This window comes from Pyrus communis, chromosome 2 (assembly GCF_963583255.1).
Source record: "Pyrus communis chromosome 2, drPyrComm1.1, whole genome shotgun sequence".
NCBI classification, from domain to species: domain Eukaryota; kingdom Viridiplantae; phylum Streptophyta; class Magnoliopsida; order Rosales; family Rosaceae; genus Pyrus; species Pyrus communis.
Genome location: NC_084804.1, coordinates 34,434,690 through 34,449,201, shown reverse-complemented (window position 1 = coordinate 34,449,201; position 14,512 = coordinate 34,434,690). Strand labels below are relative to the sequence as shown.

The following is a 14,512-nucleotide window of genomic DNA, read 5'->3' as shown; positions in this document are numbered from 1 at the left end:
ATGAACAACTTTCAAGAAGGAACTATTTCTGTTTAAGCGACGGAAATTAGAGTATTGAAGCTCCAAACATGACAGTCGGATTTCTGCAGACTTCAAAGCTGCCGTAGTGTTTCAAAGATCTGGAAATATTTAACTGTTAGCTTGTTCTGAATTTTTGATATGTTATAGAAGAAAGGATGATAAACAACTTCGATGAAGAAAGTATGTTGATCTGCATAAGAGAAGATGGAGTTTCGAAGCCCATAACTGGTATGACGGATTGACAGAAGAAAAAAAAAAAAAAGAACAGTCACTTATCATACTTGAATTTCTGGAGTTGTACTGCTCCGATGGATCTCAAATTTGGATATGTTGTAGTTCACGAGTTAAGGAACAACTTTACGATTCGAACTACAAAGGATGGTTTTATATTGAAAATCTACCGCTCCCTCTACGTCAACTCCCTCCTTGACCTCCCCAACTCCAACACCGCGTCAGAGCAGGTCCTCATCCACATTTCCTTCAACATGACTCTGCAACAATTAGGTTGTTAGCGGAAATGAAAAGCAATTCCACCAAAGAAGGGAAAAGCAAGACAAAAGAAAAGCTAAAAGCAGGAAAAAGTAGCAGAAAATACAAAAAAGAAAGTGAACGGTGAAATAATGAGAAAAAGCAAGGGAAATAAGGAAGAAAACACGGGCAAAGGGATGAGACCTTGGGTCTTATTTTTTTTTTTTTTTTAGGAAGGTGTGACACAAAAACAAAGCTTTGTTACTTTGATAACGTGGCCACTACCAAGACACCTCCCTCAGCAACTATCCTCACTCGGAGACTTGGGGGACTTCTACCATATACCACTACTCCTTGGTACTCGAAAGTTTCGCGACTACTCAGTGACTTGGATTTTTCAAGTCCCCAACCAAGAAGTTTTCCTCACTCGGGAAATTAAGGGAGCACTACTTCAACCTACAGGGTTCGTCCACGAAGTTTCAACATGCAAACTTCAACAAAATAAAAAATTCAAAGAACTCAATGAATGATGCCTTAGTGTATTTAACACAACACGTTGAATGAAGTAAAGCTTATTTATTGATATCTTCGATAAATTACAAATATGTGCATACACATGAATCAAAACAAACAAACAGGAGGGCGTCTTCACAAAAGTTGCTCAGGAGAAGTCTCAACACTCGGCAAAGCCCCAGAAATAGGAGGCACCAGAGGGTAATTATTTGGAGCCTTAGTACTGGGCAGAACCCCAAAAAGATGAGGCACCAGAGGTTGATCATTTGGAGCTTCAGTATGTGGTACCGTCCCAGAGGACGAAGGCAGTAAATGCCTTTCGAACAAACTCACAAACCTCTGATAATCATTTAAAATCTAACCCTTAGATTCCTATAACTGGTCAAGCTTTCTCTTCATGGTTATAGAATAGCTATGTGTGAGCATGTGCAACTATTTATTCTTGTGCTTAAACCCTCTGATCTCCTGTTTGAGACTTATCACTTTAGCCGCCAATGATTCAACTTGGCGGGTTCGAGTAAATAGGCGTTGCACCATATTAGACACAGAACCTGCACACTAAACACTGAAAGCCAGAGAATCCTTAACAGCCAACTCATCGAACTGTTTGGAAAGTAGTTTGTTGTCTTTAAGAGTGAGAAGATTCTTGGCCACCACCGCAACGGTCATATCATTCTTCATCACATAGTCCCCAATAGTAAGGGGACCAGTAGGAGATAAGAATGATGGGCGCCATATGTTATCCTGAGGAGATATGGCTACCTTTTCCACAACATTCAAGTCTAAACGACGGTCGGACAGACCAGACATTCTCAGAAAAAATGAGGTACAATAACTGTCAGAAGTATGAAAATAAGGGAAAAATTCCTACAAGCAGTAACTCTCTGAACGTACTTCTTGAATGCAATTGGTGCCCCTATAAAAGAAAGGGCAACAAGGCCGTTTGTTCAAAAATCAAAGAGGCACCACTCTCCGAATTTCGAGAAGTAGATTTCCCTGAGTAAGATTTATTAGCAATCCTCACACGCGACATCAGCTCCTCGGATACCAAGGATAACTTTGCCAAATAACTCTGACAAAGTTAAGATGCGTAAATTTTGAAAGTCCAGCTACCCTACTATTACCCACAAGGGTAAAGGAACAGCACCACTGCTTAATAATTAGAAAATCCTTATGTGTGTCAACCTCCGTGCTCCGTGGCAAAGCAGACTTGCAAAAATGCCCAACCATACTTCACATCCGAGAAAGCACTCCCAACAAGATTGCTTGCTCAAAAATCGAAGAGACACCGCTCTTCGAATCTCGAAGAACCAGATCCCCAACAGGATTGGAACTTCGAGAGTCAGATTTCCTTGGATAAAATTTGTCCACAATCCTCACATGCAACATCAGCTTTCTGGATACCATAGACCACTTTTTCAAAGTGCTCTGATAAAGTTAAAATACGTGAATCTTGCAGCGGCCACTACGTTGCTCCGACCAAGAAAGGTTAAGGAACAGCATTACTACTTGCTGTTGGGACAATTCCTATATATGTCGACCTCTATCCTCCACAGCCAGGCAGACCTACCAAAAAAAAATGCTCAACCTTTCCTCACATCCGAAATGACACTCCCAATCTAGCCTCTCGAAATACTCCATTTTCTTCTTCCTCGATAATACCTCTGCCAACCAGCCACATCAGAGCAAGAATATCTCATATCATTAGGGTTGAAAGCAAGAGTATCCTATATCATGCTTTTTCTCTGTCTTTTCCCTTGCCCTTGTTCTTACCTGCAGGACAAAGAGAAAGAATGCAATCAGTCAGAACCTGAAATCAAACTTCTGATCTAGAACTGATTGCCCGGAACCTTTGCCTGGTTGCTTGCCTAGCATTGCTCTCAAGTACTCATCCTCAACTATTGTCAAGGTCACGAATTCCTTCGGCAAATACCTCAGAACAGTTGGTACGATATTGGCTCTTTACATTGAAGCTGCCAAGCATGGATGAGTCGCTGAGAAGTAGTGCTCTGAATGACCATTTAAATGCAAAGGTTGCGCACCATTTCTGCTATACAAAAGATTGAAGTAGAAGGTTCAATGACGAGCTAGAACAGATCGCTACAGCACGACGCCTTTCCTGTGGAACCGCACAATCCAGACGAATGAGTCTAAGTCAAATCCAAGCACGGCATTATTGCTCTAATTGAAGATATCGAGAAGCCTCACAGCCTTTTGCTAGCATCATCGTCGAAGAACAAAGCCTCACTATAGCACATCTACTACTTTGTTAAACAGCAAAAATATCTCATGTCATTAGGATCGAACATACTCCATATTTGACGGACTTGTTTTGACCCTCAAATTCTGGAGCTGGCTCGCTCCTTTGGAGGAAACCAGAAAACCCTCCAACCCAGTTCAAGAATACACCTATGGAAAGTCAAGTACAATAAAGCACGTGCCGATTCGTCCGTCTTCTCCAAAAACAAGAGTACCTCATATCATCTCTTCTCCATGTTTCTTCTCCTTATCCTTATTGCTGAATGAGAAACAAGGAGAATGAGCACAATCAGCCGAAACCCAAAATCAACCTACCGATCTAAGACTTATTGCTTGGAACTCTGATTGCTTACCTTGTTTGTCACCTTCTTCGGTAGATCTCTTCGCTTAGAGACTTGGGGGACTCCTACTATATGGTTTGTATCGCACTTGACTAAACCCGAAACTACAAGTAAGCTTCAAATGAAAATGATACATTATCTTGTGCGTCAACGCTAACTAAAGATACCACTCCTAGATGAAGGAAAAGTATTTCCAAGAGAAGATGCCACATCTACTTACAGGGCAGAGAAGGCAAGTGAAGGTGACACCGCACTTCGGTACTTAGAAGTTTCGTAATTACTCAATGGCTTGGATCTTGCAAGTCTCCAACTGAAAAGCTTCCTTCACTTGGGAACTTAGGGGAGCATTGTTTGTACCATACTTGACCAATCCCGAAACTATTTAGCACCAGTCAACAGTATACCGTCAAGGACCCATAAGACTTTCCCTCCAACCAGAAGGCCAATCACAACGCGACACGTGTTGATATCAGAGGCCAATCACAGCGCAACACGTGTCGATATCAGAGGCCAATCGCAACTCGACACGTGTCAATGTTAGAACAAAGCTAGAAACTCTCTTCTATAAAAGGGGATCATTCTCCCACAATAATCCTTAATGTCATTTGTACTAAACTATTTACTGGAACTCACTAAAAGAGAGCTTGAACCTATGTATTTATGTAAACCCTTCACAACTAATGAGAACTCCTCTACTCCATGGACGTAGCCAATCTAGGTGAACCACGCTCATCTTGTGTTGTTTGCTTCCCTGTCTCTATTCATCTACACACTTATCCACAGTAATGACCAGAGCAATCTAGCGAAGGTCACAAACTTAACACTTTCTGTTGTACCAAAGTCCTCGCCGATTTTGTGCATCAACAGGTACCAGTTTAGGATTGTAGGGTTGAGGATTACACTCTCACTTTAGACTCTAAAATAGAGATTTCGACATTGTTGGGAAACTTAAATTAAGGCGGGTCTCTAAGGACCCATTTGGTACTCTACTTGAATCCAACTTTTTAAACTTAAAAAAACTTGTTTGGTAGGACTATTTTTAAAAATTGAACTCAAGACTAACTCAAAAATATAGTATATTCTTTAAAAACATAAAAAGTAAGTTTTTAGAGTTTTTAAACTTAAATTCACTCATTTCTTTTCTCTCCCTCCTCCCCTCTCACTCCAAATCTATCTCTCTCTCTCTCTCTTTTCTTCTTTCCCTGTCCCCCTTCTCTTTGTTTTTTTACATTTTTCGTCTCTCCTCCAATCCGCTCTCTTCATTCTCTCGGTTCTTTCTCTCGGTTCTTTCTCTCACTCCCCTTCCTTTCTATCTCCTCTGATCCTCTCTATTCTTTCTCTTTCCTACAATCATGTCTTACTTTCTTTCCTCCTCTTTCCTCTTTCTCCCTCTCCTGCAACCCTCTTATTTTAGATCTCTTTGTCCAGTTTAAGTTGTAAGATTTAAATTTTTAAATCGCAAACTAATCAAATTTTTGAGTCTTAAAGAAAATTGTTTTCAAGAAGTGTTCTTAACAAATGTTTTGAGAAATGATAAAAAAAATTCAAATAGGATACCAAACAGGCTCTAATTTTTGTTTATAGCATTATGAACACTCGTGGATAAGGACAAATATATATGAACCATTCCAAACAGCCAAAGAAAATAGTTAAATTTGGAGAAATAAAATTTCTAATTATTTGGTGCAGTACTCATCAACCACAGATAATGCCTCCCCCTCCTGCTGCTGAATTAAAACTTCGCGGGTTGTTGGACTATTTGCTAGCTGGTTTTGTAAGCAGCAGGCTGCGTCACTCTCTTTAGATAAATTTGTATATCGCTCTGCGTATCACTATCATGTCAATTCTTTCTGGAAGCTTAACTACCCCCATCGGCCCACTTTATAGCATTATTTAAACTGCCTAGTCCTTTTGGTTTTGGGTAGCAATGGAAGGGAATCGACCTTACGCTAGCATTTGACAATTAAGATAATCCAATATTAACTGTTTGGACTAAACATAGACCGTTAGGCCTGCCCAATGTCCAACACACTGAAGTTTGTCTGAAAGCATAATGGGTATTTAATTTGTGCAGCAAATGAACCATGCATGACCCAAAATTTATTAGTGCTTTATAACGTGGCAATCCTGGGCGTCAAAACCCTCTTTCACACAGAAGAAAGAATGCTCGGTTGAGTTTCATAGAGAAAAAAGTACTTTCCAATGTCAAGTTCATAATTTTAAGGGGATAACTGTCGAAAGTTGAAATGTAAGAGACAGGTTGTCCCACATCGGTGAAGGATAAAGTTTGTTATGGGTTTATATGATCTTGAGCTATTTTCCATATTCCCAATTGACTTTATGGTGGAACCATCATGGTATCAGAACAGGTTGTTCCTCGTGTGAAAACCCAAGGGGCACACATGTTCACGCGTCACCCAGTTGTTGTCCACATATAGGTTTGAAAATCGACCACACGTGCAGGGGCGTGTTGAAAGTTGAAATGTAAGAGACAAGTTGTCTTACATCGGTGAGGGACAAAGTTTTCTATGGGCTTCCACCCTAATTTCATCATAACTTGGGAATCCCATATGTATTATGACCTAAATCAAATCGATTCTTTTTTGAATTTCTATACGTGCAATTCCCTCTACATTAGAGGATATTTTCATATTATTTTGCATATAATTTTATACAATCTCAAGAGCAGTAGATAAGCAGGCGAAAGAACTCGAAAACTACTTCGTCGGATCGTCCTGAAGAAATACAGGACTTTGTTTCCACAGTCGATGCATTGACAAGGTGCCATATGAGTGAAAGTCTCATGTACGTTTATGTAAAGTGGCATTAAGGGCAACTTATTTGCAGCTTTTCCACTATCACCCTCAAAAAACCAAACTCTACCTTATGTAAGAGAAACTACTCAAAACTAGCTTGATAATGTCCTCCTTACAACTATTCTAGCGGGAAACACCAATTTCTTTCTTCGGAGCCATTTCTTTTCCCGACACCCTACCCCAGCATGGCATAGCACTTCCCTTTCGGTTATTTGGAAGAGTCAACTAACTTTTTCCCAAACCTACTAGAGGTCGATTTCTTAGGGAGCCGAGGCAGTGAAGTTCAGCCAATCCATCCTATCTTGGATTCTTTATTTAAGCCCAAAAGGCTTAGTAGGTTAAGTGCGACTGTGTTAATTTCAGGGGGCTAGAAATAAAGAGTATAGTGGAAGGTTTCAGTTTCTGACAGCACAATTTATGGAGCCGACTGACAGAGCTACAAGTTAAGGTTTATTGAATTCGAATTAGAGGTTCACCACCACATCATTGCATGCAAGGGGAGCTCACTCAATTCGCAAATTGGTCTGACTCGTAACTCGCTTCTAACCCCATATTCGATAGCCCAACCGTAGTGACGTTGGAATGCAAAATCAATTTCACCACAAATGTTTTCAATCATTTTAAAAACACTTTCAAATGAGCCATTAATTACCTCTATAGAGAAAAATTACGGTAACGTGGCCCTTAATTAAGTTTATGAGAGAGATCCGCCCATAAAAAAGCTTCCCTAAAATGTAATGGGGGTGAATGTATACTTTTGCATACACGTTGGAAAAGTGTACGAAGAAAAGTATTGGGGCGATTCGAAAACCAACATGAATTTTTCATTCATGTGGTTCCACGTAACAAAACAGATTGATGGCGTTTAAGAAAATGGTGGGTAGTGTAGTAATACTGGACACAATTTGAGGACCAAAGCAATGATTAGTGTTCAACACGCTCTTTCTCTGGATTTTTCAAATCTAACGTGTATGTGGCAACACAAATAGGGTGATGTACAATACGTTGTTAAATTTCAATGTTCTGATACCATGAAGAAAATTGAAATTCTATCATAAATCAATTAACAATATAAAAAGTAACCCAATTTACTTATAAACTTTGACTCTTGCAGACTTGAACCAGTGTTGGAAAATCATTATTATGTGGAACCGAATGGATGACAAATCCATTTTGGTTTTGTCTAAACATAATAATATTGCATGTGCCTGTACTTGCACAAACGTGTCAAATAAACATTCCTTGGAAACTAAGATTTCTACCTTTGTTCTTATTATATTCTCCTTTTTTCTCATAAATAAAATAAAAGGAGTTTTAACGCAACACTCTTGATACTATTTACTTTTAATGTTAATAACATATTTACTCTAAAAAGTCACTCCTGATACTATTCACTTACAACACATTTTTATTCTTTTGGTTAAAACTTAAAGTTTTCAAGCTTTTTAGTTTTCCTTAAAATAAAAGTATCAATCATTAACCAACTACTGCGCAGGAGGAGACTCTTTTGTCCTACGAATTGGTCAAAAAAAATAAAACCCCATACATAGCCAGCCCTTTGCATATATAGAAGTGCTTGTATACTATGCCTGGTTGTTTAAGTCAATATCAACTTGTTGTTTTTACAGTTATTGTCATCTATCAAGTTTGAATTCGTAACCTTTTTTGGCTAATTAATAAAGTGGAGATCACTAATTCCTTTGGACCAAATTATCATAATTAAGATCATGATCTTCTTTTTACACAAATTGTCTCTAGGATAGTCGACAGATAATACATGTATGAGATAATACATGTATGAGATATTTAAAGAAAATTAGGATTTAACCTACAAGAGATATTTTTGTCGAATGTATATTACGATCCAAGAGTAAAAATGTGTCTTTGAAAATACTTACAATATATGCTACAAAATTGTAATAGATTAGACCCAAAGAATGAATCTTTGTACAATACTTGAATTGTTTGTCGACTAGTCAAATTCTTCCTCTTGAGCCTAAATATTGCAGTGAATCTTTGAGCCTAGATTAGACCCAAAGACATGAATCTTTGTAACAGTTTTGCTAGGGGGAAATATTGCAGTGAATGACTAAGGGGATTAATCTGGCCATGAATCTTTGTAAAATACTTGGATTGTCTGTCAACTAGTCAAATTCTTCGTCTTGAGCCTAAATATCTAAAACGATAAAACAGTAAGATCAATTAATTTCATTGTCACTGTTTTTTCTGTTCTCTAATCCACCACATCCAATATCACATGTTAGATTCCACTAATATGTTTGAATAATTTGGCATCAAAGACCATTCTTTACAGCTTCACTGTATATATATGTATAAGGACCCGTGTCACAGAAGAACACACAACTCACAGAAGGTTCAAAAGTTATCTTGTTTTAATAAGTTAAGATGGCCTCACCAAGAGTTAAGGAAGATAATTACCGTTACAATTTGTATGGAGAAGAAGAGAAGAACACCAAATGGAGATATGGGGCTCCTCCTAACTATGGTGCTGTCAACAAACTCTTTGAACAAGGCAGAACCAAAGTATCTCTCTCTCTCTCTCTCTCTCTCTCTCTCTCCCCTCGTTTAATTTGAACTTTTCTGACATGTTTTATTCATTATTTGATGGAAGACATGGCCTCCTGGATCACTGGAAGAGAAAGTGCAAAACCTTGTAAAGACATGGGAAATGGAGATGTTTCATAAAGTAAGGGATGAAGATTTTAAGACAATTGATCCCAAGAAGTACACATTCAGCCTAAACGGTAATCATTGTTTTTTTCAAGCTTGAAAGCTACGTCGTCCATACATTTTTTAACGAACCAAACCGTTTATATTTTAATTATATTATTCATAGATCAATTTTGCAAAAACTTAGGCACGTTCAAACCCATCTAATTGTAGTCCAGAAAACAGATGATGCTTCAAAAATACAACGTTGTCCTTAGATTAAGTTTAATTGAGGGATGCTCACCTGAGAATCCAAGTCATGTTTCAATATAAAATTGTGCTTTTTATTTTACAGGAAGGAAAGCTGTAAGTTTGGAAGAGAAGAGAAAGCTTGGGGGAGGCTACAATTCTTTGCTGCAAACCTCTTTGCCGGATGACCTCCGGGGCTACAACCCGTCAGAAGAAACCATAGATACAGCTCATATGGCTTTCGTAACCGCTTTCCCACGCGGTTTTGCTCTAGAGATTCTCCATGTGTACTCCGGTCCACCGGTGATTGTATACAAGTTCAGGCACTGGGGTATCATGGAGGGCCCCTTCAAAGGTCATGCCCCTACCGGCGAACAGGTTGAACTCTTTGGCATGGCTATCTTTGAGGTAATCTTCTTGCCTCGCGCATTGTTCTTCCTCTAGCTAGTTTGTCATGGAACTGATCCCTGAGATTTTGTTGCAGTTGGACGAGGGTGGGAAAATCGTGAAGGTTGAGTTCTTTTTCGACCGTGGTGAACTTCTCGGAGGCCTTATGAAGGGTGCAAGCGTTGGCAGTTCGAGTAAAGAGGCAGCCTTAGGTTGCCCATTCTTGAAGAACACAGGGTAGCTTCACAAGCTAGAGTGTCACAATCTAATAGTAGTTGCTATAAGCAAGGGACTAAGGAATAAGCCATGCCCACATTGGCATGCAAAGTGTACGTTTATTTCTCAAGTATTTTCTGTTCTATGGCGGTAATTTATGCATCTCTTTCTTTTGTTTTTGATTTAAAGAATTAGCGTACAAACAGGACGCCGCTCATGCAAACATAGCATGAAAAGGGTTCTCACGGCAGCATTTACAATAAACGGTACCGAAAACAGCAATTACTCACCAGTAAAGCGTACCGCATACAAACATTTAAAAGTCCCAAATAACAAACAAATCTAAACCCTAAACACAAAACATGGCAGCTACAAAACTCAAAAGTTACCACCAATCAACCTATCAACCGAGATGAGCAGCCAACTCTTCCGACTATACCCGCCACCCGGGAACCAGCAGACTGTTAAAATTGATAATGCACCGAAATATGTTTCACTAGACCACTGAACAAATATTAATCTGTTCAGATACCTTAATATTGATTCAAAAAGATGTTTACACAGGAAAAAGAAAACAATGTGTGAGATTGGAACTCCCGGTGGAATATTTAGATTAATTTAGCTCTTTAGGCCAAGGAAGGGACCCTGGATAAGGAGCTGACCCACAATATCTGAAAAGACCTTCAATTTCAGGACACCCATTTGGATAGGGAATTGACCTGTGAAATGGATCACGCCCTAGTTTTTTACGGTAAAGTGAACCTCGACATCCATACGGATCTTCTTGGAATTGAGCCCGCACAATTGCTTCTCCTTTCCGGGCTGCTACTTTTGCAGTAGAAATTGCTGGGGTACCCACGTAGAAGAACCTTGACTCGGGAAAGCCAATAGCAGCCCGGTGTAGATGTGCAAATCTCTCCTCCTTGAAATCATAACTTACGACCTGGTTTGCATACAGTCGTGTTAGGTTATAAAGTAATTGTTGGTTTGCATCCTAACAGCTTGAGCTTTCAGGAATACTGCTTTATCATATATTGTGTTTTCAAACCAATATGGATACAATTATTAACATGCTTCGTGAATGCTCATCATGCAGAGTGGTCCTTTGTGCGATGTTTAAAGTAACTCGTATAGAAATGATACATTGTGTTTCAAAGCTGAGAGAGAGAGAGAGAGAGAGAGAGAGAGAGATGTCTTTTGCATTTTTCTAATAGATGATGCATATATTGGCTTGCACTAATGAGCAGTTAAATTTTATATTTTCACAAGCCCGTACATATGAGTACATATATGCGCTCAGCCTACATTGTCGCTCTTTGTGCTAATGGGTGCTTAACTGTTTCCCTATAATATTTTCATCCTATGTCAAGACACAAGCACACCATACTTGTATTTTAGCTTCAAAGATGGCAAATCAGATTGGGCAGAACGGGCTTACAGTTATATTTTGAGGATATGTGCCAGTAAGCTCTCTGAACCGGCACACACTGAAGAGAAGATTCTCAAAACTGTCCCTTGCATGCTCTTCTGTGAGTGTCCTCGATCTCAAATCTTCTTGGCCTAAACAAAACATCATGGCATAAGTTTTATGCGAGTTAAAGATCAGTAAACGATGGTTCAGACCAACATGGATATAAATTAATGTTACACAATCATGCTTTATTCTCCTTTACAGAAGTAACTATGCTTTTGACAATAAAGTGAGAGGAGAAGAGGAAAGGCAAAAGGAAGAATAAAACATTGCCATAAGTAGCAGACCAGAAACAAAGTAAAAATCATATAACATGAAGAAACATTTCATTGGTAGCATAAATAAAATCAGCTCAGCATAGAACAAAACAACTTTAAGTAGTTCATGCATAAAGGATACTGAGAGACGAGAAAGAGAAATCTAACAGAGATAAAGAAACAGAATAAAAGAGGGAACGAGATTAAAGAAAAGAATATTTGCGTAAACCAGATAACTCCACAATGATACATGATCTGCCAAATAACAAGGGTATTGCCTGCTTCCTTATTTTATGCAACTAAAAACAGGAAAAGTAATTCCAGTGAACACAGAATGATGAAATGGATAAAAGACTTGCAGAGTTACCATTTTTTGATATAGTAAATTCAAGAAACGAGGATAGTGTAAATGAACAACAGTGGACCAAAGTGAAATTGACAAACATTTAGACTAAAGGACTTGTACTTTCAATAAAGTTACCCCTTGTGCAACTGGAATATGCATGATATTCCCAGTCCTACTAAAATTTCATACCCACACTGTCAAATGATGTACTATGTAGTTATTTAAACATACCCACAATAGTTCAAACTTATGCACTGCTATTTTTAGCTTTTTCATATGACATTATGACATTCATCCAAAATCCAAAATGAAGACGACAAATGGAATCATATACTGAGGTAAAACATGAAGTGTACACAACTTGCATATATTGTATACCACTATATCTCTTCCCGGGGTGATAACCATCACTAGCAAAGATATGACTCAAAAGTTCAACAGATTTATCATTTCACAACTTGGTTTATCTTGTTAACAGCCTTGTCAACAAATAGAAAATCCATGTGCAGTTATTAGCTTACTCAATTATGAAAAACAATCTTCGAAGTTGACATTTAAATCTTTTGTGTGTATTTCAACAAACACAGTTGACAGCTTCTTTGGCACTTAAAAAATAAAAACAACAGATAACACCACAGCAAGAATTAATAATCTGCTTTTCTTTTCTGCAAGACCTCTTCTCCTAAAGGAAGACAAAAGCATTTAATTCTTTCTTTTCTACCAAAGAACCTATTTACACAAATGCTATAAATTCAATGCAACTGCAGATAATAGCGTAAGATAAAAGATTATAAACAATCAAGTACATGGGAACTAAAAAGCATCCTATATATCGTTCTTCATACAATCACCAGTCAATCATCTTGGCTTAAAAATGAATCATATGTAAAAGAAGGCATGCCAAAACATGTCTAATGCAAGAGAAATAACAGGAACTCACCAAACCATCCTTTTGATTCAGCAACTGCCCAGTAACTCTGTGCCTCACTGCGAGGACCGGCATCTCTTCGAGTCTCTCCACCACTAAACAGCAGAAGAGCTCTATTGTCTTTGGCTGCGACTCCAATTCCCTCTTGTATATGTGCCACAAAAGTAGCAGCCTGACCTGGATTCTTCTGGTAAGACTCCAAAAACCAAGAATCCTCCTTATCAACTTTTCCACAGCTACTACTAGTATAAACTGAATGCCCGGCAACCATGACTAGATTCTGGAGATTCGCTAACGGATAACTAGACGAACTCACGTCATACTTTTGGTAGTTATTCGTCATTTGGTGCCCTCTCTCGTACAGAGACAAAAGTATGAGAATTGAGACCCCAAATGACAAGGAGATGACGAAAACTAAAAGGGGATGCAGCTTGCAGTAATACTGAATTCGGTTTCCGATAGACCTAATCATTTTGATGGGATGCGATGATGAACTCCTATGCTTTCGGGGTTTTCTAAATGTTCCAGATTCTAAATCAAACTCACCACTCGGGTAGGCTACAAAGGACTTAGGACTGCCGGGCCGAAACGGGTAATTGTTCATTATAGTACAGCAAATCCAGCTTCCGCGGATTAAATTGAATGGAACTATTCATACCCAGAAGAAAATTTACAGCAAAAAATCAATGGTGATCAAGAAATCTATGATACAAATACAGAACAATATGAACAACGGAGATCAACCCAACTTCTGTATACAAGCTAAGATTCATAAAGTTTGCAGCTTTCAACGAGAATCAGATGGATTTGCGAATGAATTTACAACTGAATCGAAGCAAAAAGTATCTGATCCGGAGAGAAAAAACTCACCCGAAACTCCGTGGAATTGCTCTGTGTGTGCACTCACTCTGCTTGTAAGGGAGAAGAAGAACGTTTGAGGTTGCAGAGGTTCTTTTGTTATTCAATTACAGGGAAGATTCAGGATTTAGATGTTCCCTTGAGATTTGAATTTGGACTCCGATGGAGGAAAAACAATAATTTGGAATTTGATGTTTTTAAAGTCTTGTTTTATTAACATCTCACATTTTGTGAACTACATCCTACATACTTAATATATTCCACATTTACTTTTTAAATTAAAATTTTTCTTAGCACACCCCACGTATTTTTTAATACTACCCTCACACCTCACATCTCATACACCCCACATCTCACATCTTGCACACCCCACAGTCATCAACTAATTAACCACACATCAAACTCTTCATTCCTTTCAAACAAAAGAATAATCCGCATTTTAAAGACAAGAAAGATGAATTAAACGTTTAATTTATAAACATCCGTCAAGTTTTCTTAAACAATCACGTTGGATTCTAAGAAGCTTGATGGACAAATGGTAGGAACTGTTCTTATAAGGTCATGTCAGTTCCAACCAGCCAAAAAAACATTGAATTTATTCATCATCAAATAGCCACAAGAATATTGCATTTAATTACATCTTAAAATTTTCAACATTCTCTAGTTTTCTTTCTATTTCTTGGATTCCAATTAGAACAGGGCATTGCAAAAA

At 38.4% G+C, this 14,512-nt stretch overlaps 2 protein-coding genes across 2 annotated transcripts; one reads left to right on the top strand and one right to left on the bottom strand.

Annotated features, from left to right (window-relative positions):
* The first annotated feature begins 8,787 nt into the window (after positions 1 to 8,787).
* Positions 8,788 to 10,323, top strand: LOC137725826 (pathogen-related protein-like). Its single transcript, XM_068464620.1, has 4 exons — positions 8,788 to 8,962; positions 9,051 to 9,183; positions 9,444 to 9,745; positions 9,822 to 10,323. The coding sequence occupies exons 1-4, from the start codon at positions 8,825 to 8,827 to the stop codon at positions 9,963 to 9,965; spliced, it is 717 nt and encodes a 238-aa protein (XP_068320721.1). The 5' UTR covers positions 8,788 to 8,824; the 3' UTR covers positions 9,966 to 10,323.
* Positions 10,324 to 10,466: 143 nt separating this feature from the next.
* LOC137725825 (uncharacterized protein C57A10.07) lies at positions 10,467 to 14,008 on the bottom strand. Its single transcript, XM_068464619.1, has 3 exons — positions 12,955 to 14,008; positions 11,379 to 11,500; positions 10,467 to 10,883 (listed from the first exon to the last, which is right to left on the bottom strand). The coding sequence occupies exons 1-3, from the start codon at positions 13,544 to 13,546 to the stop codon at positions 10,554 to 10,556; spliced, it is 1,044 nt and encodes a 347-aa protein (XP_068320720.1). The 5' UTR covers positions 13,547 to 14,008; the 3' UTR covers positions 10,467 to 10,553.
* Positions 14,009 to 14,512: the final 504 nt, after the last annotated feature.